The following is a 22,153-nucleotide window of genomic DNA, read 5'->3' as shown; positions in this document are numbered from 1 at the left end:
GGCAATGCAGTGCAAAGATAAACAGACAATAGGACAGAATAGTGTCACCTGACCTCTAACAGGGGAGACACAGAAATGCAGTGCGCTGCCTTCAACATGCTAAAGGTATGCTATTTCAATAAACAGTCTGAGTCTATCACATAACCACATGCAAAATACGAATCTTGACCCCTACCTCACACAATGTGTGAAAATCTATTCCAGATGGTTTGCAGATCTAATGGTGAAATATCAAGCAATAATACTTTTATAGAAAAACATAGAACAGCTTTGTGACTTTAGAGCAGGCAAGTGTTTCTCCAACAGGATACAAAAGAAAAAAATACATTGGACTATATTAAAATCAAGAACTTTTGTGCAACAAAAGACATCATTAAAACAGTGAAAAGGGAACTCACAGAATGGGAGAGTACTTGCAGTGCTTTTATCTGATCGAATTCTTAACCAGAATAAGGAACTTCTACAAATCATTTAGAGAGATCCAGATAGCCCAACAGAAAAGATCTGAATAGGCACCTCACAACAGAGGCACTCCAGATGGCCAACGAATATGTGAAAAGGTGTACAGCTTCTCTAGTTGTCAGAAAAATGCAAAATAAGTCCACAGTCTGCCACTACTACACATCCATCAGAAGAGCCAAAATAAGAGACGGACAATACCAAGTATTGGCAAAGAGATGGCCGAGTGGAACTGTCACTTTGAAAACTGGGATTATCTCCTAAAGCTATCATGCACAATTCCCAGAAACGCTGCTCCTAGGAAATTACCCGACACAAATTCATATATTTGTGCATCAAAAGACAAATCCAAGCATGCTTATGCACCAGCCATTACAGCTCCTAAGTGGAAACCACTCCAGTGCACCTCAGTAGGAAAATGGATAAACAAATTATTTAGATGAAATAATACTCAGAAAAAAAAGTAATTTACAGCCTCAACGTGAATGATCTCATAAACATAATATGCGAAAGAAGCTAGACACGAGAGCATCTCTTCTACAATTCTATTGATGTAAAGTGCAAAACCAGGCAAAACTAATCTGTGGTGTGAGATATCAGTGGTTAACCTGGGGAGGAGGAGGGCAGAGATTGCTGGAGAAAATGGCGGGGTGGTACTGCTCAGTTTCTTGACCTGAGCAGTGGCTCACCGGGCATGTTCGCTTTGAATTCATTCATTGAGCTGTGCCTTGAGCAGTGAACTTCCTTGCATACACCTTACATGTTCATTATTTATCGGGATTTCATCAGGGAAGCAGGACCTGCCGCTGTGGGAGCTGGTCAAGGGGACTCTGAAGTCTGTTTTCTTCCACCTGATGTTGCAACTTGAGATCCATGTGGCAGGGAGTTTGGAGGGAAGATGGATATCAAGTGGTGGGCAAGATCCAGGGCTGGCTGGAACCCCAAGCGTGAGTCGGAGCCCATGAGGATGGCCTGAAACCCGTGTGCCTTCTTGTTGCCAAGGGGACAAGGCCTGGCCCGGGGAATCTGGGAATCTGGGGACCCTGAAGGTGGTGTAGAGGCAGGTGAGGGCCTGGCCATCAGTGGTGCTGACCAGCTGGGTCAGCAGACGTGCTACAATGAGCGTGAGTTAAAGAACAGACCACCGACTTACTTCCACCCAACAGATCTTGCACAGCTCATTCTAACCTGAAACACACAGGGAGGGGAATTCTGGGAACATAGTTCATTCTGAGATGTAGGCCCCGTGACATGTTTCATCTATCTGGCAAAATGCACAGAATTTGAAGGATCTTCGTGCTGGCAAGGGCATGGGGGACCAGGCTCTTTCAAAGGTCGGCGTAAACATCAACTAGTGCAACTCCAGGAGGAAAATGCATGTGCAGTTTAACCGATCCTATTGTGTGAATTTTTCCTGCACGTAAACCTGAACTTATCTACAAAGTGACAGTGTTTGTAGAAGCAAACCACTAAGCATAGCTTAATGTCCACCAGCCGGGGACTAGTTAAGCAAATTCTTTTGTGTGAATTTTTTATTTTTATTTTTAATTGCAGTAAAATACATAACACATACCATCTTAACCATTTATACGTTTATATACCGTTCAGTGTATTAAATACACTCACACTGTTGAGTGGCTATCGCCACCATCTGTTTCCAGAACTTTTTCATCTGGCAAAAGTGGAAGTCTGTACCCATTAAACTACAACTCGCCATTTACCCCTCTGCCCAGTCCTGGCAACCTCTGTTCTACTTTCTCTAGGAACGTGACTAGGCTAGGTGCCTCATGTAGGCGGACTCCTACAGTATTGGTCTTTTGTGTCTGGCTTATTTCACTGAGTGGGACGTCCTCAAGATTAATCCAATTGTAGCCTGTGTCAGGATTTCCTTCCCAGGCTGAGTAATATTCCATTGTCTGGATGGGCCACATTTGTGTATCCATTCATCCCTCCATGGACACTTGGGCTGCTTCCACCTCTTGGCTATTGTGAATAATGCAGCTCTGAATGTGAGTATATCTGTTTGAACATTTTAAAATCTTGGGTACATAGTATTCATTTCAATGCTGTTGAAAAAAATGTCAGGCCGTCTGTTTACATGTTCGCCTCTGGTGTAAGGTTAGGCGGCGGGACTGATGCAAGAAATAGACCCCACAATGCAGAACGGCTTAATCACAAGGGTTTCCTTCTTGTTCCCGCAGCAGTACTGGATGGGTGAACAGGTCAGTGGGAGTGTTTCCTGCTCATCTGCCAGGGACCCAGGTGATCCTTCCTTCCGTGGGAGCAGAGGAAAGGGTTTGGAGGGGTGAGCCGGGCCAGGCCTGGAAGTGTCTCCACCCCACACCACCTCGTTGGTGGCTTTAAAAGATAACCTGGGAGAAAATGGTGGTGGTGGTACTGCCCAGTTTCTTGGCCTGAGTGGTAGCCTACCAGGGATGTTGACTTTGGGTACATTCATTGAGCTGTGCCCTGAGCAGTGCACTTTCTTGCATACAACTTACATGTTATTTATCAGGATTCCATCAGGGAAGCAGGACCTGCAACTGTGGGAGCTGGTCAAGGGCGCTCTTAAGTCTACTGTCTTCATCTGATGGGGCAACCTGAGATCTGTGTGGCAGGGAGTCGGGAGGGAAGATGGCTAGAACATGTATTGGCTCACATCGTATTGGCTGGAACTCAGTCACATGACATCCCCCAATCGCAAGGGAGCCTGGGAAATGTAGTCCAGTGTGCAGCCCCAAACAAGCCTGTTGGGGGCGGTGAGCTGCTGAATGCACTTCCAAGCACCTACCCGACCCGACTTCCCTAGTGGTTTTTGTCTTCTGAACTTCTGCCGGAGCTGGACTCCTCCGGGAAGCACCTCCTGACCTACTTCCCACAAGGTGCTGCACTGACCACCCTCTCCTGCCTGGCCAGCATCCAGCTGAAAGCTGCCTGAGGACCAGGGTGGCTCAGGGTGGGCCCTCGGCTGCCCTGAAGCTTCTGAAGCTTCAGAAGGAACCAGGCTGGCTGAGGAGGGCTCTCTGCTCCCGCTGTGCCCTGTTGGCCCCTTGCCCCTGCGTTAGCCCTCCCCACGGCACTCAGCCAGCGGCAGGCCCCGGTGAGAAGAGGGGGCAGCAGGAGAAGGGGGTGCTTCCCCCACCCAGGGCCCGCGTGGGGGTCTGTGGCTCCCACTAGCGCCCTGTGGGCCTGCGTGGTTCCTGCTGTTATGGGGACCTGGGCCCGACTCTCGGCCTCCTCCTCCTTTTGTCCCTCTGCCTGGGGCTGTTGCTGGGAACACGGGGCTGCCCTACCAGCCCCTATTTGGCGTCCCAGCTCCCCCAGCTCCTGTGTTTCCAAGTCTCTGGATCACCATCCCTCAAGCCCCAAGTGGTACAAGGGGCAGGGGACTGGCTATGAGGTTAGGAGGCCTTGCGACTGCACTTTGGAGAGACCGCTGCCTGAGGCAGAGGTGCCTGCCCTGGACGTCTCTAGGGAGTCCCTGTGGGGTTCGAGGACCTTCACCCTCTCAAGGCCCAGCAGCACCCCTGACCCAGGGGCTCCTGGGATAACCCTGCCCGGTGTTGGGGCTTCCCAGCCTGGCCTGCCCCTGGCACAGGGAATGCCTGATATCCGGGGCCAGGGCACAGACAGTGCACTCCTTCTGCAGGGGAGGGGCGGGGGCGGCTCAAGGGCCAGTCTTGTAGGGACAGGGGTGGGGTGGGGAGGCCCGAGGGAGGCCGCGCTTTATTCTCAGAACGAGGCCTAACAACACCGTGGCCACTCTCAGGCCTGCCCTGGACTGCGTTTCTCCTCCCCGAGCCTTTGCTCAGGGCACTCCTCTATGTGGAACGTCCTCTGACCAACCACATATCTGAGAATTTGACCTGTCCTTTGAGGCCTGGTCTGGGGGGTAGGAGCTGCCCTGGCCCTCCTGGGCCCTGTGTGCCTGCCCCCACGTGTTCAGGCTGCCCTGTTCAGGAAGCAGACCTCTCGCCCACTGACCAGCCTCCAGTGCCCGTCCCAGCACAGGGAGGCACTGGGCACCCAGGTCAGGTCAGTGGGAAGCGAGTCCTTCCTTACTTCATCTTCAGGGAGGAAAGTACCTGCCCAGGGGCCAGGGGGCCGTCCCTTAGCCCCACCCTGTCCTGAGCTGGAAGCCTGAGAACTGGGGAAGCAGAGGGAGGGGCCTGGAAGGGGAGGGGCATGACCCCAGGCCCCTCCTGTAGAGTCTGGACACCACCTCCGGGAGACCCCCAACCCTCAGCTCTCAGCTCTGCTCCTTTGAACATACCTTATTGTGCATACTTGCCTCTTCCAGGGAGCCCTCAAGATTGAACCTGCCCCCACGCCACCCAGTTCTCCTGCCTCTGTCCAGGACGCTCAGCCAAGGGTGAGGCTGAAGGGGTGCGGAGGCCAGGAGCCTGACTCCACTGGTTCGAGACCTGTGCAATGTCTCCCTTGAGCTCCTGAGACTGAGGAATGACTCGTGTCCCTCCCAATGGAGAGGAGATGCAGCGGTGGGTCTGCGTGAGTCTTGGCCAAGGTTGTGGCCACAAGGCTGCTGGCCCCGCTGCAAACAGGGGGCTGACTGGCCTCCCAGATGGCCTGGGGTCATGTGCAGCCCCACCTCTGATCTATTCCTAGTCTCTGTTGTCCCCGCGTGGCCACTTTAGGTACTACAGGTTGCAGGGAGGCCCACGGTGGCAGCCCATCACCTCTGACCTAAGGCTCTGCATTCCCTTGGGCAACCTCCCCACCACCACCCCTGATGAGCTTCCCACTTGAGCCAGGGGGGATCAGTTTCCAACCCCGTGCTCCCCAGCATTTCCTCCATCTGAGACCTGCGATGCACATCTGCTCAGGCCCTCCCACGGCCCCTACTCAGCACCCCTGCCACAAAGGCACGGTAATGGCATGAGGCCGGAGCTCCTCACCGAGCTCTGGACACTCCTGGGTGAAGGGCCCAGGTACCCAGAACGTGGACCCAGAGACTGCCTTCACCAAGAAGGACCAGAGACTGCCTTCACCGAGGCCCTGGGGCAGGATGGGGGCCCACGTCCAGGCTGGGCTAACTGGCTTTAGGGTGCAAGAGCAGGTGGCTGTGCTGAGAAGGGCAGGCCGGCACCATCCCATCTCCTGGGTACCCAGCACAGCACCTCATGGTGAATCCTTCACAGCCAGAGCCATTTGTCTTCACCCCACAAAGCCGTCACTGATTTCAACCCCACTTGGAGAGACAAGGCTGGGGAGGAGCCTGTCCCAGGCGATGTGTCTGCGGATGGATACAGACCTAGGCTGCTCTGAGTGATGTTGGACCCACAGGGCGATCGTGGAACTCTCCAGAATGAAGACACAGGACACCAGGAAGGGGCACCACAGGCTGGGAGGGGTTAGAGGTGACACTCCAAAGGAGTTAGAATCACAGCTGATCCTTGAACAGCTGCCAGCCTGCACAACACTGTTGAAAATGCACATATGACTTTTGACCCCCCAAACTTAACTTCTAACAGCCTTACTGATGACATGAACAGTGAATTACTATGTATTTGTATGTTATTTTTATTATATACTGTGTTCTTACAATAACATAAACAGAGAAAATAAAATTTTTCGAATTGCCACAAATCTTCAAAACATTTTCTAGTATAGTTATTTAAAAAATTCCATGTGTAAGTGGACCCGTGCAGTTCAAACCCGTATTGTTTAAGGGTCAACGTACATGCGTGGAGCTCACAGGGTGATTCTCTGCTTTCGGGTCCTGTGGGCTGGGCTCAGGGTGGAGAATCAAGGCAGCTGGGGACTGGGGCTCCCAGACTACATCTCCTATGTCAGGGGTCAGGTCACAGTCACCAAACACTAGATCTGAGGCATCAGCGGTGTACGTTCTGGTGCAGGAGCATTAAATGCTTGGAAGACAGGCGTTACTATTCAAGAGTTTGGGGCCTCTGTCTGGGGGAAGCAGAGCTGCAAGTATCTGGGGAACAGAGACAGCTGGTCAAGGGAACCGCACGGTTTAGAGCCGGAGGCCCAGGCTGAGGTGACAGTGCAGGGCGCCAGGCCTCGGGTCCTCAGGCATTAAAGGCTCAGGCATCAGGTATCTGGGTCCCAGGTGCATTGGTGCTGGGGACTTGGGGACCGAGGTACTGAAGTGCAGGCTCTCGGGAGTTGAGAGCGGTCTCCTGAGAGGTTGGGTGTGGCCCCCGGGTTGCCCCTGTGCACTTTGGGCTGCCGGCCAAGCGCCCTCCCCTCAGGGCTGAGACCTCCAGGTGGACCTGCAACAGAGACGCGCGTGGTCTAGAGCAGGCACCCCGTCCCACCCACACCCCAGAATCCCAGGGGAGCGGAGGAAGGGCGCAGCCCCGGGTCCTGCTGGCGGGACCCTAGGTCGGGGTGGGCGGGGGTCTCACGTGTTGCCCTTCCTGAGGCGCAGCAGCACATAGGCGAGTGCGACCACAGCCACGACCGCCAGGCCCCCGAAGATGATGCTCAGCAGCACCGTGTAGCTGCGACCTGGAGAGGGGGCGGAGCTGTGAAGGCGGCTCGGCCGGGGCGGGGCCGCAGGGGGCGGGGCGAGAGGAGCGGGGCGGGGCAGGGGAGGGGTGTGCGGATGGGCGGGGCATCCTCACCGGGCTGGCAAGTCGGGGTGGACCCGGACCACGTGCCGTCGGCCAGGCAGGTGCTGGCCTCCGCCCCGACCAGGCTGTAGCCGCTGTCGCAGTGGAAGTGGACGGTGGAGCCCATCAGGTACCGGATGCCCTCCTTGAACCCGTTTTGGGGCGGGGCCAGCCAGCCGCAGGACACCACTGGGGTGGGGGCAGGGCACAGGTGACAGACCCCAGCTTCTGGTTGCTGCCCGCAGCCTCTGGCCTGTGGGGCCCTGTCCCAGCACGAGGTGCCCAACCCGTGGCCCACGCCTCCCGCTGCCCTCACCTGGCTGCAAGCTGTGTAGGTGGCGCAGGTGCTGCTGGTGGGCCACCTTCGTGGCATTGCCCATGCTCAGGTGCCCGGTGGCCGCCACGTCGAAGCTGCAGAATCGGTCCTCCCCACACAACTTGGCCACCTCGGCAGCCTGGCTGGGGCTGAGGGTGGCCTCCTCCGGGAAGAGGGGCTGGAAGTTGCTGTCATGCTTGGGCAGGTACAAGAAGTTGTTGACCAGGAACGGGGAGTCATAGGTGAGCAGAGAGGAGTCATTCTTCACCGCCCCTGGGGGACACACAGGACTGGCTGGTGGTCAGGGGCCTGCGGTCTCCACCCTCACCTCCCCTGACCCGTCCCTGCCATGACCCCAGCCCCCGCGTGCACCCCGTGGTCACTCACAGTCAGCCCCGAAGCGGAACAGCTCTCGGGAACTGGCGCTGGGGGGCAGGACCTCCCCACTGCGCAGAGCAAAGTCATCTGCAGGGTCCTCAGTGAGCGTCCCTAGAAGGCCTCGAGTGTGCGTAAGGAACTTCTCAGGCAGCAGGACCGCCACACTCAGGAACGGACCCCGGATCCTGACCTGCAGGCCAGCCCCTGATGACAGCATGATGGATATGCTGTCCCCGGTGGCTGCCGACAGGAACATACCTGGGCACAGGTGGAGGGGAAGCAGGGTTACCCCTGAGGGCAATGTGCCGTGGCCCCACAGTCCTAGGCTGGGTGGGCTGGTGCCCCTGGCTCAGGGGCAGGGGAGGTTGTCCTCAGGGCCAGCCTTGCCAACTGTGGCACTCCACCGTCCTGGCCCAGACCTGTGCCTGCACCCGAGGGCCAGACCTGTGCCTGAAGGGACCCCCCCAAACTCTGAGGCTGCGTATGGGGGTCACCCATCAGCCCTCGCTCCCTGACTGGGAGGCAGCAGCCATGCCCGCCTCTTCCCTCCCAAGAACCCCTGCAAGCTCAGGGCCAGCGGGCCCACCCCAGGTCCCCACCCGGCTGGAAATCATTTCACTGTTCAGCCCTGAGGCGGGAAGGGGTTCGGTCAGGGAGCGGCCACTCCGGAATCCTCAGGGCAGCTTCCTCCCGGCAGTGGGGAGGCCTTTCACAGCAGCTCCCAGCTCCTTTTGGGCAGTGCTGAGGCCTCGTCCTGCTGGCCTGGCATTTGGGGGTTCAGGCCAGGCTGTGTCTGGGCTCCGTGGGTGTGAAGTCTCAAGATCAGACCAGGTCCCCTAGGCTGGGCATCAATACTGGGGAGCCCAGACCATGCCACAGAGAGCCGGGGGCTGGGGCCATGTGTCCCCAGAGCTGGCCCCTCTGTGGTGGAGTGCAGGGGCGTGGGGCTGCCACCCTGCATGAGTCCCAGGAGGCCTCCACCTCTGCATCTGTGCCCTGGACACCAGCCTCTGCCCCCTGCCCGGGCCGGTGCCAGGTGAGGAGGCCCAGCAGGGCAGGAGGAGGGGCATGGGCAGCCTGCTGACCTTGCCTGGTCATCCCACTCACCCCGCAGGTCCACCCAGCTCTGCTCGGCCAAGCTGAGCACCTCCTGGTTCAGCAGCACCTGCAGGGCCCCAGTCCCATTGGCCAGCCGCACCTCCACCACGTCTGAGTCGCCCTCCTGGACGGCCACGGCTGTCAGCCCCGTGCCTCGGTCCTGCGTGCCTAGGGTAGTGAGGGCAGAATGGGACCCGCTTGCTCCAGCCTCCACCCTGGGCTGGCCTGAACTACCTGGGCCTCAGGCCCCACCTCACCGTTCGGCTGTGTCCTGGGCTGGGCGCGGGCCTGCACCATCAGGCCCGTCAGAGCCGCCTCCAGCAGTACGTACTCGCCACGCCCGTTGAATGTGAAGTTGGCACCATCGAAGGTGACAAAGTGTGGGTCCCCAAAAGCAGAGGCTGGGGAGAGCAGAGGGTCAGGCAGGCCACTCTGGCCCGGCCCTGCCTGGCCCGCCCTGTCTGGCACCTACCCAGGCGCGGAGGCCGGTAGCCACGGCAGTCACTGGAGGGACGCCGACTCATGTAGCGGGAGCACTCGGGCGCCCAGAGGCAGCAGTGGTAGAAACTGATGACGTCGTAGAGCCAGTGGGAGAGGCCAGGCACGCGGGGCGGTGTCCGGAACGGGGGCGCTCCCCAGTCGTGGCCGCGGTCCGGGGTGCTTCCACTGGTGGAGTCCGCCGTCAGCAGCTGCGTGCCGGCCTCTGTGTAACAGCACTGCTGGCCTGAGGCATACCGGGGGCTGGGAGAGGGCATGGGTCAGAGGCGAGGACAGGTCGGGGGTGGGGAGAGGCCAGGGCTGCGTTTGGGGTCCTGTCCCCAGCCCGGCCCTGAGCCCTGCCCCCCATCTCGGGGCTCACCTGGCTTGCACGGAGCGCACACAGTGCACGGCCCCCGGGTGGTAGGTGCACACGCTGCCATGCTCCACATCGCAGCCGTAGTCTGTCTGCAGAGCGGCAGGTTGCTGTCACCCGTGCCAGTCTCAGGTTCTGCCATCCCCTCCCTGGGAGCCAGCGCTTCAAGGGTGCTCATCTTCCAGGGGCCTCTGTCAGCGTCCCCCAGCGCTGTCCTGGGTGGGGCCGCTGTGCGCAGCTGTCCCCACCTGCTCCCTCCCTGGCCCCCGGGCCCTGACTGGGGCAGGGGAAGGGGGGGCTCACATGGAAGCGGCCGGAGTCAGCCTGGGCCTGGGCCAGGGTACAGGGGCAATCGGGGAGGTCCTCCAGGAAGTTGGGCAGCTGGTCCTCCAGCTCCGCCCAGGCCAGGCATTGAGCATGGGCCCAGGCCACAGGGTCTGCCCGGAAGTCATCACCCAGGTGCCAGGCCAGCGCGTGCTCGTTGCTCCAGAGCGCGTGCACATCCCTGTGGGGGCCGTGCACATACTGAGGCCGCGTCCACCCTCCCTACCACAGCTCCTGGCTGCCCTGCCAAGCGTGGTGGGCAGCAGGTGGGCAGCCCCTCTGGCCCTCTTCCTCCTTACTTCTCCCCTGAGCCGTAGTTGCTGCTGATGATCCGGAGCGCACCCACTTTCCATCTCTGGTAGTTCTGAGGTGCAGGTTTTGGAGTGAAGGTGAAGAAGCCAGAGTTGGGGATGTTTGTGTCCAAGGGGTACAGGTATGACCATCTTGCTGTCCACTCCTCAGAGTATGGCCTCCCTAGGGGAGGGGCCCTCGGTCAGCCCTAGGGCCTCTCCAAAGACCCCCAGGGGGCAGAGGAGGGGCCAGTGCCAGTTTGGGTGCTCAGAGCAGCCTGATGGGTGGACAGATGATTCCACAGGAGGGCCTGCCCTGCTGCTCCAGTGACGACCCTGGCTTGAGTGACTGCCACCTCCTCCCCCAACAGTCTAGGGTCACAGCCTCGGTTGGAGGGTAGGCCCAAGGCCATGCCAGCTGTGCAGGGGCTCAGAGACAGAGCAGGGCAAGCCTTCTCTGTTTCCAGGATAAACTTTTCACCCAAGGGCTGAGAATGCCCACACCTCCTTTTGGAGCTGGGCCCTACGTGCCAGGGATCCACCATCGCCCTGTGCTGCTCCCAGCCCGCACCCCAGCTTCCTGCCAGCCCCCTTCTTTCCTGCGCTCTCCTCTCCCACGGTCTCTGCCTGGGATTTCTCCCATCTCTGCAGGCCCAGAACTCCTGAGCCACAGGCAGCCCGCAGAGTTCCTGCGTCGGTCCAGCTTCCTCTGGCCTCACCTGTCTCCTCGTAGCCCCACAGCTCGATGCCGACAGACCGTGTGGGCAGAGCTGATGCATTCCAGGTCATGGTGAGGTTGCCCTCGGAGCCGGCAGTGCCGTAGTATTGCCAGTGTGTCTCATTGACCAGCTGGCTCTTCTCTGCCTCGGACACCTTGCTGGGGTGCACTGGGCAGGGGGGGAGGGGTAAGCACTGAGCCAAGGCCTAGGGTCCTGGGACCCTGGGGAGGAGGCCCTGGGGCTTCCCAAGGACAAAGCAAGGCCTCTCCCTTGGAACATCTCCCCCAGACCCTCGCTGCAGGGCAGGACGGAGGCTGGGAGAGGCTGGGCTCTGGCATCTGTGTCCCTGGTCACTGGCCTCCCTCCTGACTCCTCCCAGCCCCCAGCCCCCGGCCTGCTGAGCTGGGCCAGGAGGCACTGGCCCACCTTGGTGGGGGACCTCTGCAGCCCCCATGCTCTCTCGGGGGGTCTCCTGTGTGGGTGCCAGGGAGTGGGGAAAGGAGCTTCAGGAACCCACGCCCAGAGTGGGAAGGGCCTCCCGAGGGACTGGTTTGGCCAGAGTGGTGGGGCACAGCTGGCAGGCCAGGTGTGCATAGATTAGTGCCGGGGAAGCCCCGTGAGGGCCAGGCCCAGGAGCGGGCAGCTGGTGCCCATGGCCCGGACTGGCATGGAGGGGCTCACCAGCCAGCCAGGTCCCCGAGCGAGGGAAGGAGCGGCCATTGTCCATGGAGAGCGTGAACGGGATGCGGCCAGTCTCGTAGAGCAAGGGCGACACACAGTGCACACGTCCAAGAGCGTCCACGTGGCCACGGGTCTGGATGCCCTCCTTAAAGCTGTCGGGGCCGGAGGGGGCAAGAGAGGCCGGGCCAGGGTGGGCTGACCCTCTTGCCGGCCCGGGCCCCAAGCGCTTCCCTGGGGACCCCACCGGTCAGCTGTCCCTGTCCTTGGTCTGAGGGGCTCCCCCCAGCCATCCAGTGGGTCTGGGCCCCTGGCAGGCACGGATCTGTGCTGGCCCAGCCCCTTGGGCCACCTACCTGCAGATCACGCCATCCGTGGGTTTGAGCCAATTGAGATGCTGCACCACGAAGTCCTTGCCACCCATCATGGAGCCTGAGTAGGGCGAGACCTCCAGGCAGAAGTCCCGCAAGTCTGAGCAGCAGGTGCCCAGGCCGAAGCAGGTGGGGTGGCAGGAGCATGGCCCGGCCCGGTCCCCGCAGCGCTGGGAGCAGCTCCCCTGGGCACCTGGAGGAGAGGGTCCTGAGCACCCGACCTGTGCAGGGCCCGCGTCTATTCCCCCGGGCCCATCAGAGGGAGGCATCCCCAGGAGAGGACGGACATTCCCAGCAGAGGGCCTGGCAGAGCCAGGTTGGAGGAGTGGGGGTTGGTGGGAGGGCTGTGGGCGTCAGGACCCGGCCTTTTCTGCCATGGCAACCTGTGTCAGAGCCACGTTTGGGGCATCTACCCCTCTGGAGCAGGCATGGCCAGGAGTGCTGGAGGGTAGAGACCAGGGTGTGGTACAGACACTGAGGTTGGCATCACATGTCCCACCTGGCACCTCCCTGCCGCACCCCATGAAGGGAGCCAGTCGAGGGCCAGGCCTGAGCCACACCGGCGGCCTCACTTCATCCAGTGCAGGAAGTGGCCCTCACGAGTGTCCATAAGTATTTATTGACTGAGGATGTGATGGCTCAGGGGCTGAGGGAGGAGACTGAGTGGTGCCAGCAGGTGAGACAAGCAGCAGGAGGGTGGCTGCACTTCCCCGGGAGGGGGCAAGGTGGGGCCTGGGGGCCTGCCCCACCCAGCTGGGCCCTGCTCAGCCCTCAGGGCCGGGGTCATGGTTCCCCGGGGTTCCGCCCCACCCCAATAAGGACCCACCGTCCTGCCTTTCTCAGGGCAGGGGGCCCAGGAGGCTAGGGGGCTCCCCCGTGTGTGGGCACACCCTCCGTCGGACTGAGCATACAGGTCAAGGGCTCTGCTGAGCCTGCCACCTCCCTCCTAGACAGCCGCTGCCTGCTAGCTCCCCGTAGGCTTAGAGTGGGCATGGCCCAGACTCCCCCATCCTTGCCAGCAACCCACCCACCCCCGGCTCCAGGCTCCCCAGAATTCCTTCTCACCACCCCCAGTACAGCCACGGGTGGCTTGACAGAGGACAGAGACTAAGCCCAGACAGAGCGGGGTCTGCCCCAGGCCTACTGCAGCAGGCAGACGGAGACAGGGGGCAGCAGGGCAGGGTGGGGGCATACCTGCTGCGAGCCAGGGGCCGGGGCTGGGGGCTGTCGCGAGCAGCAGCAGGGCCCAGCACAGGAGGTGCAGCTTCATGGTGCAGCCCGAGCCTGCGGCGGCGGCGCCCTGCAGTGGCTGCGAGGGGTTGGAAGGCTCACTCCCCGCCGCCTGGCCCCGCCTGCCCCACGCGCAGCGCCACCACCAGCCCCGCCCAGTCCCCTCTCAAAGTCCACAGGTGCCCTTGCAGCCAGCAGTGTCCGACGTGCCCAGTTAGCACATTCCTGGCCCGCTGGCCTGGGATACAGGGGAGGGAGCCTGCGCCTGCAGCTGCGGAACCTCTGGCTCTCAAGAGGCCGGACGTCCAGAGGCTGCCGCTCAGACTCGCGGATTCCAGCCGGGGCCCTGTCCCTGATGCAGGGCGGGGGCTCCTGCCGGAAACAGAAGGCTACGGGGTGAGGGCTAAGGCGGGGTCGCCCTTGCAACCCTGGATTCTAGCCCCTGGGTCTCTCAGCTACAGGCCTCCGGTGTCTAGTCCCAGTTCCTCCCCGTAGCCTGGCAGTGGGGGGAGCAAGTAACTTCATGGTGGAGGCGCCCAGAACTGAGAGCTTGCGGGTGCGCTCAGACAGCTCTGCAGGGATCCCCTCTGGACGGAGGAGGAGCGGGGTGAGGGACGGGCCCAGCCCCTGGCATGTTGGCCCAGGGTGAGACCAGAACCTGCGGCCCCCACCTCTCTGCCCAGCTTGGCTGGGGCCCTGGGGTGGTGCTCACACATGAAACTGGCCTCTGGCCCTGGGCAGAACCGAGAGAGGATGGGCTCAGCCCCACCCACCCCTGCAGTGTCACTCATGATTATGCATTCATTATCTCTGCAGTGTTCCCTCCCTTCTCATTGTGCGATTGTGTAAGTGGAGAAACTGAGGCCCAGATGGGGGCAGGTGGGGCTGACTGAGGTCACTGGGAGAGGCAGCAATGCTGGACCAGGCCCCTGGCAGTTTCTGGGAGGCCCCACAGCCAGGATGGGCGGGGACGGCCCAGGCCTGGGGCTCACTAGGGCCCTGTGCTTCTGCCACGTGACTGGACAGGCAGATAGTCCTCCCCGGGCGGCGGCTCTCAAGGCATCAGACGGGGACAAGACCTCACTCCTGCACAGGGGGCTGGAGCTGACACTGGCTGGTGCTCGGGTTCACGCTGTCTGGCTGTGACCTGCCTTGGCCAGCCTGCCCTCTGGCACGCCCTTCTCACCTGGTGGGTGTGCCTGTACCTGCTCCAGAGAGGAGGGCTCCTGCAGGCGTCAGGGAAGTCAGCTGGGAGTGGGGAGCCACCAGTCCGTTGCTGGGGACTCCCTGCAGGCCTCGGGGGCTGGGGCTGGGCGTTCCCCACGCAGCCAGCACTGGCTCTGGGAGACTGCGGGGGTTGCCCCCAGGAGGGACCCCATGGCCCCGAGGAAGGAAGGTGGCTGCTTCCTCTTTCCAGCCTGGGAGTTCTGGTCGAGTGTCACGAGTCCGGTGTGGGGGCTCCACACACAGGTCCTGTGGGTTCGGGGGCGACCAATTGAGTGACTGCTGGCCCCTCAGCTTCTGGCCCCCTGCAAAGGGCCTGAATCCAGCCCAGCTCAGAAGGCCCGTGCAAGGCTGCCAAGCCTCTGGGTATCCACGGAGGCTGTCAGGCCTGGGCTGGGGAGCCTGGCAGCACCCAGCCGCTTGTCTTCCTTCTTGCCCAGGAGACCCTGGACAGAGAGCCTTCCAGGGGAGACCCCAGGGGCAATCCAGGCCAAGGTGCCCAAGGCACTGGGGGCATGACAGTGAAGGGCAGGTTGGGGGTCCCTGAAACCTATGCCACCACAAAGGCCAGCAGGGCCAGCATTGTGGGCTTGTTTAATGATCTGCTGTCAGCTTTAAACAATTCTAGTTTCTGAACAAGGAGCTCTGCAGTTGTATCTCGCACCAAGCCCCACAGCGGCAGGTCCCATCTGGGCAAGTGTGGTGGCAGTAAGTGCCCCCCACCCCGCTCCCCCAGCCCCCCTTCCTGACACAGACCCCGCCTCTCAGGACCTCCAGGATCCCTACCACATTGGGGGTGCAAGCCAGCTCCCAGGTGTGGCCTCCCCGGGCACACACCCCGAAAGGGCCCCAGGCGTGTCCCTCAGGCCGGTGCACATCCCACCCGGGAGGGCCTACCATGCTTGGCTCCCGCTCTGCCCACCACTCCCTGGTCCTGTTAGGCAGGAAAACAGATACGAGCGGGGTGGAAAGGGAACAAGGTCAGTAATGCCCACTAGAAAGGACTAAAAATTAACCAGTTAAAACTAGAAATCCAGAAAAGACTCAGAGTTAGAGTTAATTAGTTAAAGCTCAAAAAGTCAGAAGCAACTTGGCCTTGAATGTTTGACTATTCCCCAGATAAAGAGAAGTGTCTGAGCACAGCCCATGTCTTCATTCTGTCAGTTAGATGATTGTAAGATTTACTCTAGCCTGCTAAAAGGTCCACCTATAAGCAGCATAATAAAGACAGGAAGGTTCCATCTTAAAGCTAAAATTGCATTTTAAAATCCAAGAAATTAAGAAGTAAGATTCTTAACACACTCTTTAGCAAACAGATCACTCAGCCCACCGTGGAGGAAGGGCAGACCATCTTGACTGATACGCTCCCAAACCGGGAAGCTGCTATCCCGAGAGGGAACCGGAGCAGTAAATTTCTCGTGTTAAGCTAATTTTGCAGAATTACCTAGAGGACTGATAAGAAACTTAATGTGTCATCAAACACCTTGAGACCACTTAACAAGTGCACACCCCTAGCCCTTTGTCACACACTTGAAAAACCCTTAGAAGGGGGAACCCCCAACCTTTCAGGGCGCTCCTCTCTGAGGTGGCCTGCACTTTCTAAGTGTGTGACTTTAAGTTTTCCCCGATCTTTCAGTGTGCTTCTCTCAGAAGTAGCCCATGCTTCCCTTTCTGAGTGTGCACTTTCTCTCCTTAAATAAAACTCAAACCTTTCAAGGTGCCTCTCCTCCCTGAGGTCGCCTGTACATTTTCTCTAAGTAACTTTAAATAAAACTTTTACTTCGCTTCACTACTGTGTCTCTGCCCCTCAATTCTGTTGCAGCGAGGACAAGAACCGAGGGAAACACACAACGCAACCCCCAGCATCCCTGCCTGCTCCCTGGGGTTCCTGAGGGGCCCAGAAACCCCAGATAGCAATCCACTGAAGGGTCCTGGGTGAACAAAGAAGCAAAAGACAACTGTTCCATCTTTATTAGAAAAGAAACCAAAAAAATAAGGAGTGGGTGAGCCCAACCCTAAATGACCCCCTCATTGTGACACAGGCAGAGCCCGGCTCATCCGGGTGTCCAGGTGTGGACATGGCCACCTGGGCTGGGCGTGGGCATGTTCACAAAGTCAACATTTCATAGAAAAGGATGCTGGCGCTGCTGCACAAACCTCAGCTGCCCATCTTCCCAGCTAATCTTGGCCTCCTCTGGGCCCACGTGGTGGGGATGTGGCCACGCAGGCATGGAGGGGGCTGCGGGTGGGGGGCCCCTCAGATGTCCATGTAGTCGTCCTCCTCATCCGTCTCACTCTCCAGCGAAGACTCCTGGCTCGATGTCTCCAGCACCTCCAGGGCCGGCTGACACAGGCTCTCCTTCCTCACATTGGCGGCCGACTGGGCAGACAGGATGGCTGACTGCACAGACCGGGCAGGGCACTGGTCAGGGGCAGCCCAGCCCACCCAGGGCCCCTAGGGCCCATGAGCTCCATAACCCCTGCCCCAACCCACACCCCCAGCCGGGAACCCACGGTCACCTTCAGCTTCTGCTTGGTCTCCTCCGAGATGCCGCCTTTGGGTGAGAGCAGGGTTGGGGTGGGTGGCGTGACGGTGATCTCAGGGGGGAACTTGGTGGTGGCCGAGGGGATGACCAGCTTTGGCATGTTGGGCAGGAGGCGTGACTTGGCCCGGCCAGGCTCTGCCTTGCCTGGGGGGCCCTCGGGTGGCTGGGCACTCCCACTGCTGGGCACCTTGGAGCTGACAACTGTGGGTTGGATATTAGGGGCTGAGCCTTGCTTGCCCCCTCCTAGGCCTGACTGCCCCAACCCCACTTGGGCTAGCAGGGCCAGCATTGTGGGCTTGTTTAATGATCTGCTGTCAGCTTTAAACAATTCTAGTTTCTGAACAAGGAGCTCTGCAGTTGTATCTTGCACTGAGCCCTACAGCGGCATGTCCTATCGGGGCAAGTGTGGTGGCAGTAAGAGCCCCCCACCCCACTCCCCCAGCTCCCCTTCCTGACACAGACTGCCTCCTCCTGCCGCATCAGACCGAGTGTGTGTTCTCTCGATCTTTTTATCTGTGCTGGCCGACAGGCTCCACACCTCCTTCTGTCTCTGCCTCCCTGACTGCCGGCTCTGGCTCTGGGCCGTGGGGCATGGGGACTGGGACCCCCCTCCCTCCAGGAGCACACTGCACGCTGGGAACCCAGGGCGTGGGACACAGGCAGGCCCGCTGAGACTTCCCAGGGATTCTGCAGGCGCTGCGGGCCATGTGCATGCATTAACTGCTGCATCCTGTGGCCATCCCAGGATGCATGTCCTGTTGGTGCCCAGGGAGGATGCTAGGGCCCAGAGCTGATCACTCAGCCAGCCGGGGGCGTCCATTCCTGTCCCGCTCCAAGGTGAGCACAGGGCTGTGTCTGCTTGGAGCCTGGGAGCTGCAGCTCTGGGGCTGGCAGCCTTTGGGGAGCTGCGTGAGCTGGGAGCCACCCGCAGTCTGGCTGGTCTCCACATTCCTCTGCAGCCCCATGGCTTTAAAAGGAGTGGGGCTTACTCAGAGCACATGCTTGCTCCCCCTGGGCTGGCACCAGGCTCTGCTGTCCTGAGTGGGGTCCCCAAGGGCCCTGGCTGGTCGGGGCTGCTGGTGGGAACGGGCTGACTCCACAAGGAAGTGGTTCAGCCCAGCCACCACTCCACTGGCCCGACTCCTCCCCCAGCTAAGCAGCCTCACCCAGGCCGCCTGCCTACTCCTCTGTGGAGCCGGGGTGGACTCCTGGGCACGTCTCCCACCCTTCTCTACCCACCTCCAAAGCTCTCAGCTGGGCCTCCCCTTTCCACTCTGCCCCTCCGCCACTGAGTCCTCCCCAGACCCTGCCTGACAGCCTCTCACCCTGGGGTGCCCTCCCCTCTTCCAGGTGAAGCCCGCCCTGGCTGCTCCCTATTCCCCTTACCCTGGCTGCAGGCGGGCTCAGTGCCAGGCTGGGGTGTGGCCTCCGTGGGCCAGCAGTGTGGCTCTGCCGGGGGGCCCTCGGGGGCCGCCTTCACCTGCTCACCGTGCAGTGGCTCCTGGGGCGGGAGGCTGGCGCCCTCGGCCCCTCCTGCCAGCTCTTCTCCCTCTGTGGGAACAAAGGACAGCTGCGGGGCCCTGAGATGCCCAGCAGGGGACCGGGCTGAGGAGGCTCTCCACGTCTGCCTGGGGACCAGGAGAGGCGCCTCTGGAACCACCACCTACGTGGGCCGGGTGGTGCCGGCGGGAAGCACACACCCGCTCAGCCCTAGGTAGACAGCTCCTGAACCCTGGGACTGATTTGTGCTCGACAGTTGGAATGGCGATCAGAACACAGTCAGGACCCAAAGGCAAACAAACCAGCTAAGACCAAAGTGGATGGAATGGCGCATTGGCATGGTGCCCTCCTGTCAGGCCACAGCTTTCCTGGCACGAGACAGGGGCTGGGAATTGGCCTCAGTAGTGCCAAGGCGGGGACGGGCCTGAGGAGTGAAGGCTGAGCCTGTGGCCGCCAGCCAGGCTGTTAGTCATTGTCGACTGGCTCACTTTGGGCCCGCAGGCCCCGCAGGCCCCGCTCCCAAGGGCCCCCCAGCTTCTCTGGGCCCGGGCTCCTCACTCTTCCTTACAGTGGTCTCCTCCTCCTCTGTCTGGGGGCCTTGAATCTCCCACCATACAGGCCGTCACCTTGCAGCCCCTCCACTTTCCCGTCAAGGCCCTCAGGCCAGGAGCAACCCCTCTTCTCCAGCAGGTGAGGCGGCCCCCCGCCCTTGGGACAGGGACAAACATGGGCCTGAGGTCCAGAAGACAGAGCCTCCCCTGGCTGTGGGGGCCACAGGCCGCCCCCTCCCTTCCTCAGGTCTCACCGCCTCTTTGCCCCCAGGGTCCAGCCCCATCCACCGGGGCGGGCAGGAGCCAGTGGCCTGGACGGCTCCTCCCGCCACCCTCCTGCACCTGGCCGCCCTCCTGCACCTGCAGAGCAGGGAGACCAGCCCGAACCCTGTGCTGTTACGGAAGGACTCGGATTACTGCGGCGGGACACGCAGCCATGAAGCAGGCCAGTGGGCATCTGGTCCAGGCCTTCCCGCGGTGGCACTGCCCTGGCTGCCTGGGCCTAGCCTCTCCTCAAGCCCATTCCCTAAGGGCCTAGCAAGTGGCCAGGAGGAGTTGCTTAGGGGGATGGGAGGACAGGCGGCTTCCTGCTGATAGGAATGTACGGGACAGAAGTGTCACTGGGGTGGGGTAGGGGCACACCTCTAGGGTGGGCGGGCAGTCAGGAGGAGAGGGGACACTCAGGCCGAGGGAGCGGGGCAGAGGCCCTCCCAGGGCGTCCAGGGCCTGGCGGCGGCAGGGGAGGGGACTGCCCCGGCCTGGGGAGGACTATAGGTAGGTCTGGGCGGGAGTGGGACTGCCTGCGGGCCTAGCCATCTGGGGCTCTGCGGACCCCTCCCAAGGCCTCAGGCTCTGTGGGAAGCAGGTGGCCAGGCAGGAATCCTGTGCCACTGGGGCAACCTTCCCGGCTTCTCGGGGCAGACTCACGGCCTGGGGACTGGGTCCCCGAGGACCGGTGTCTGGCCCTAGCTCAGACTCCCCCTGGCTTCTCAGGCCTGGCAGGAGGCCAGCATTCCGGCCCTCGAAACCCCACTGGCGGGTGGTGCCCTGCGTGGGCAGGTGCTTTTGCCACCACGCTGGCCCTGCGGCCTGGAGCGCCCTCCCTTGCCCTTGGAGGCCCACCCTCGGCAAGAGGGACCAGGCACTGTCTGTAGCTGGGGAGTCAGCCCCAAACCAGGTCCTGGCCTGCGGTGTGCAGACACCCAACAAACCTGGAGCTGAGCCTGCACTTGGCACAGACACGGGGGCAGCGGCGGGCAGTGCCGCGGTGGTGCTGGGGGAGACACAGGATCAGAAGCCTCTCGGGTGCCCACCCAGGGGGTTGCATCTGCCTCCAGAGGAGGGTAGGCGAGGTCTTCACCAGGGACCAGGAAGCTTGAGAGCGGAGCAGCCTCACCCGTCCCAGATGGGGGGGCAGGCAAGCTGGGGCTGAACACCGTCGGCCGCAGTCCCCTTCTCTGGTCAGCACCCCCAGCTCTCTCACCTCGGGGATGGCACCCTGGAAGAGTCTGTCCTCACGCCTGCTCCCCCAGGGGCTCATGACCTCGCACACGGCCGTCCCCCACTTCCACTCCATGCCTGCATACCCCTCAGTCCCTGAGCACCTCTGAAAGGGCAGCCCTACCCTCCCTGTCCATCCAAGCCTGCGCCTGGCTCTGGGCTGCCTGCTCGGTCACCAGGAGCGGCAGATCCGAGTCACAATGCCAGGCTGGTTACTCCAGCGCATCTGGGAACCAAGATCCACTGGGCAGCTCCTTCCAGGTGCTTCCTCCGTTCTGGAGGCTGCTGGAGATGGGCTCTGGGGAGTCCCAGCCTGGTACCGATGCCACCGAAGAAAACTCTGGGAACTACTGGGACACCCACTCCAACAGAGCCAGTCAAATGCCAATGGCTCATGGACCCCACAGCAGCCCTGAGAGGCTGGTAGGTCACTTGGAATGGCAAGTGTGGAGGTGCGGAGAGGGCTGGGGGGTGGTGCTGAGTGCCTGGCCCACCGCTGGGGGACCGCCCACCATAAGGCCCATTCGGCCCATGTTCTCAGCCAGGGCCATCCACACCCCTCATGCAAGAGTTCTGTCCTAGCAAAAGGCTGTTCAGTTTAGTTTTAGGGAAAGAAATAGAAAAGGATAAGCTACCCAGGATGAAGGATATATACCAGGAAACACACTCCCATTGATCTAACAGAGGAAAAAAGAGGGCAAATCACTGATTGGGGCCGGGCTGGGGCTGGGGTGGGGCGAGCAGGACAGGCCTGCAGCCGGGGAGGCCCAACGGCCCTGCCTCCCAGCACTCGGCACCCTGAGGAAGCTTGCACCAGGCTGTGTGTGGCCAAGACCAGGGAGGGGCGGTCACTTCTGAGAGTGGGTTGTGACTGACACTGCGGCCTCCTCTGAGCTTCCTCCTCTGTCTCTCCCTCCCAGATCCTGGGCTCTTGGGAAGCCAGCAGCCATGACAGAGACACTCAGCAACCTAGAGAGAGGCCTGCAGTGGCGGGTCCGAGGCCTGCAGCCCACAGCTGGCGAGGGCCTGAGGCCTGCGCGGACTCAGACCAGCTGACGGCCCGACGCTCTCGAATCCCTGGTCCTCAGGGACTACAGGACCACGAGTCAGGTGGAGGGCAAGATGACCTGAGGCGGCGAGACAAGAGGGGGACAAGCGCTGGTCTCTCTGCCAGGGAGTGACTTCTCTGGGCCATGATGCCCACCACCGAAGCCCCTTGAAATCCCCACTGCCAACCCCCGTGGCTGTGTCTGCGAGCTGCCAAGCACTGTTCTGGACCCTACAGTGCCGTCACCTCCGTCTTACACGGTGTGCATTGGAAACTGAGCCAGTGAGACTCACAGAGAGGAACGTGGGCAGCCAAGGTGACCGCGCTTACAGGTCTCCAGCTGCCCTTTGCCCTGGAGCCTCCAGAGGCTCCTCTCAGAATGAGAGGCCACAGGAGCTGACCCAAGGGGAAGAGAAGGCACCCTTGGCGGCAGGGTCCAAGGAGGCAGAGGCTCCCTGCGCTTCCACAATCT

General features: G+C 60.9%; 2 protein-coding genes across 10 annotated transcripts in view; both read right to left on the bottom strand.

Moving 5' to 3' along the window:
• Positions 1–5,984: 5,984 nt before the first annotated feature.
• SUSD2 (sushi domain containing 2) lies at positions 5,985–13,448 on the bottom strand. 2 transcript variants are annotated; one of them, XM_057492054.1, is made up of 16 exons: positions 13,277–13,448; positions 12,582–12,741; positions 12,068–12,275; positions 11,715–11,866; positions 11,034–11,201; positions 10,324–10,498; positions 10,004–10,205; positions 9,707–9,792; positions 9,320–9,588; positions 9,105–9,248; positions 8,857–9,015; positions 7,759–8,007; positions 7,372–7,644; positions 7,068–7,244; positions 6,849–6,951; positions 5,985–6,713 (listed from the first exon to the last, which is right to left on the bottom strand). In XM_057492054.1, exons 2-16 carry the CDS (start codon positions 12,604–12,606, stop codon positions 6,689–6,691), a joined length of 2,415 nt encoding a protein of 804 aa, XP_057348037.1. In that variant the 5' UTR covers positions 12,607–12,741; positions 13,277–13,448; the 3' UTR covers positions 5,985–6,688. The 2 variants fall into 2 exon arrangements, with proteins under 2 accessions (XP_057348037.1, XP_057348036.1); XM_057492053.1 differs by lacking the exon at positions 12,582–12,741 and having other exon boundaries at positions 13,277–13,434.
• Positions 13,449–16,492: 3,044 nt separating this feature from the next.
• The window catches only part of CABIN1 (calcineurin binding protein 1), a 157,193-nt gene continuing 151,532 nt past the window's right edge, over positions 16,493–22,153 (bottom strand). For 5 of the 8 annotated variants that reach the window (XM_057492202.1, XM_057492205.1, XM_057492207.1 and 2 more), the window contains 3 exons: positions 18,469–18,633; positions 17,057–17,283; positions 16,493–16,937 (listed from right to left, as the gene is read on the bottom strand). In XM_057492202.1, coding sequence (XP_057348185.1) covers positions 16,794–16,937; positions 17,057–17,283; positions 18,469–18,633 — 536 coding nt within the window. In that variant the 3' untranslated portion in view covers positions 16,493–16,793. Of the gene's footprint in view, positions 16,938–17,056; positions 17,284–18,468; positions 18,663–22,153 lie in introns of those variants that run through there. The other 3 variants (XM_057492206.1, XM_057492208.1, XR_008993846.1) reach the window with 3 other exon arrangements.

The sequence above is a fragment of the Manis pentadactyla genome, chromosome 14 (assembly GCF_030020395.1).
Source record: "Manis pentadactyla isolate mManPen7 chromosome 14, mManPen7.hap1, whole genome shotgun sequence".
NCBI classification, from domain to species: domain Eukaryota; kingdom Metazoa; phylum Chordata; class Mammalia; order Pholidota; family Manidae; genus Manis; species Manis pentadactyla.
This window is presented reverse-complemented; position numbering and strand designations above follow the sequence as displayed.